General features: G+C 42.3%; 1 protein-coding gene across 1 annotated transcript; it reads right to left on the reverse strand.

The window, feature by feature from the left end:
- Positions 1–1,131: 1,131 nt before the first annotated feature.
- LOC103077107 (olfactory receptor 10J1-like) lies at positions 1,132–2,059 on the reverse strand. The gene is given in 2 exon segments (XM_082931214.1): positions 1,132–1,887; positions 1,889–2,059. Coding segments are annotated over 2 exon segments (927 nt in total).
- Positions 2,060–3,083: the final 1,024 nt, after the last annotated feature.

Here is a 3,083-nt window from a genome sequence, read left to right on the forward strand (position 1 = left end):
GCTAGACACTTCTTTTCATTCTCCAAGCATCTCCAAAGGCAATACTAATTTTTTTTTAACTGGGTGAACCATTCACATATATTATCACCAATAACCTTTGTACATTCTCATAATATAAATGCCAATATGATTACTTGGTGCTACCTCTTTCTTTAATTAAATTGCCAAAGAATTTTAATCACTTTCCAAAAATGTTTCTATTACATGGTCCTGAAAACTTAAGTTCCAGGTTGGCCATATGGGAAAATGCAGACTTATGTGGAAAAGATCCAGACTTCAAGGACTGAGGAATTGTGTAGATGCTTATTATTTCTGATAGCCATTTATTTATTTATTTATTTATTTAAAATAAATTTATTTATTTTTTTTATTTTTGGCTGCACTGGGTCTTCATTGCTGCACGCAGGCTTTTCTATGGTTGCGGCGAGCAGGGGCTACTCTTTGTTGAGGTGCTCAGGCTTCTCATTGTGGTGGCTTCTCTTGCTGCGGAGCATGGGCTCTAGGTGTGTGGGCTTCAGTAGTTGTGACACACGGGCTTAGTTGCTCCACAGCATTTGGGATCTTCCCAGACCAGGACTCGAACTCATGTCCCCTGCATTGGCAGGTGGATTCTTAACCACTGCGCTACCAGGGAAGCCCCGTTAGCTATTTATTTATGATGTCTAAGATGCAAGGAACTTGAATTGTCCATAAAATAATGACTTCAACTGGGTGTTAAGCCTTTGTAACTTTAAATGGATAAAAGAGAATCCCATGTCCAAAAAGTGTTATAGAATATATTTAAAAATTTAGTCCTGCCTTGGAGTAGCCTCCCCTCATTAATTCGTTCTACTATCTTGATCTTATTCTGTCCCAGCTGTGCAGGCAACCCATCTACTTCCCCAAATCAAGTTCTTTCTCCTATATTTATTGCTCCATACCATCTATGCTCTCTTCTCAGATGCAGGCTTGCCTGTGCTTTGGAGAACCTTCTCCCTATCTCCAGGGGCTGGGTTTGTAGTCCTTTTTCCTCTTCTACCCAACCACTGATTAGTAGGCTGCAGAATTTTCACTGTAGGTGCTATGGGCACTGCTTTACTTTTTCTTCTATGTAGAATCTTCTAAGACCTTCTGCAAAACAGTCCCATCTTCTTAGGAAAGCTTCCTGCCAGTGGCCTGGAGCAGAGCAACCTTGACCTCTTTGTTCCTCAGAGCGTACACCACAGGGTTCAGTAGAGGAGTGATGATGGTGTAGGTCACTGAGATGAGCTGACCCTGATCCTTGGTGTTCTCTGACTTGGGCTTGGGGTAGACAATGGAGGCACAGCCATAGTGGACCATGATCACAGTGAGGTGGGAAGCACATGTGGCAAAGGCCTTCTTCTGGCCCTTAGCAGAGGCAATTTTAAGGGTGGTGGAGATGATGAGGATGTAGGAAATGAAAACCAATCCCATGGGAACCAGGATCACCAGGATACTGATGATTAAAGTCAGGATCTCATTGACAGTCATGTCAGTGCAGGAGAGCTTCATCACAGGTCAGATGTCACAGATGAAGTGGGCCAACTTTGTAGCACAGAAAGGTAACCTAAATACAGATGTAACCTGCGTCATGGCTACAACCAGCCCAATGCTGCAGGCCTCCCACACCAGCTGGATGCATGCCCTCTTGTTCACGATGACAGAGTACCTCAAGGGGTTGCAAATGGCCACATAGCAGTCGTGCCCCATTGCTGTGAGCAGAAAGCAGTTGTTGATGGCCAAAATGATGAAGAACATCTGAGTGGCACAACCTGCCAAAGAAATGGGCTGACTCAGGCCTGTGAGGTTACAGAGCATCTTGGGTATAATGATGAGTGGGTACACGGTCTCTGAAGCTGACAGCATGCTGAGGAAGAAGTACATGGGGGGTGTGGAGGTGATGATCAAGGCTAATGATGGTCATAATGATGATACTGCCTGACAAGGTTAACATGTACATTGCAAAGAACATAATAAAGAGGGTGAGCTGGTGCTCATGGAAGCTGGAGAAACCCTGGAAAGTAAACTCACTCACCAAAGTGTGATTCTCTTTCTTCATTAAATCATATATGGCATCTAAGAAAGTAAAAAATTATATAAGGAACCTAGATGGTTGATTTCTGTCAATAGCAGGCTGGGCAGATTCTTTTGGTTCATCTACTTCAGGTCTCTGCTTATTTATATTCATACCCATGCTCATTTCTTTGGGGAATAAACAGTGGAGTAATGTTCTTTGCTCACTAAGGAAAAAATACATGGTTTTTAGAGTCAGGTGGTATAAACTCATATTTTAGTTCTATCATGGGCTAAGTTACCTTGGGCAAAGAATTTACATCTCTAAGACCAGTTTCCTCACCTTTATATGGATGCAATTGTGACAACATCATAGATTTGTTGGTAGAAACATTTTTAAACTGTTAAGTATCAGCTTATATTAGAATTCAAACAATTATTGAATACATTCAAGTTCAGTGGTGTAATGTCGTGCAGAGCTCCAGGCTCTGTAGCTACCTACTAATTCCCAAGCTTCTAGGGTTTAAGGTAGAGCTCTTGTCACTATGGTTTACACACTGCGTTCTCATTTCAGTCTTTCAACTCTGATGGTACTACTCATCTCAACTTCTGTGCTACAGTCCTCTTCCCTAGACACTACTCATTTTTCAAAGCTACACAAAGCTCATAGCCTCTGTAAAATCCTTTTCTATTCTCTCTCTCTCACCCTGCTCCCTCCCTCCCCCCCAACCCCAAACACATGTCTTTGCATGGAGGTAGCATATAACTGTATACTAGCTCTTTTGTGTTGAAAGCACCATAGTGCATTTGTGATTACAAAATATGTTCACATACATTATTTAACTTCATCACCATCCAGTGGAACAGGGAGGGCGAGGATTATTGTTTCTCTTCAGAAGCAGAGACTGAGGATCAGCTCCGTTTAGGTAACTGCCCGTGGACACACAGGTGTCAAAGGATGAAAATCAAGACTTGAACTCATGTCTTCTGATCCTGTGTCCATTGTTCCTCCCATTACACAAAACTGCATCATAGAACTGTCCCCATCATGGCTATATTATATAGTCTTT

This window comes from Lipotes vexillifer, unplaced genomic scaffold, assembly GCF_000442215.2.
Source record: "Lipotes vexillifer unplaced genomic scaffold, Lipotes_vexillifer_v1.1 scaffold581, whole genome shotgun sequence".
NCBI lineage: Eukaryota > Metazoa > Chordata > Mammalia > Artiodactyla > Lipotidae > Lipotes > Lipotes vexillifer.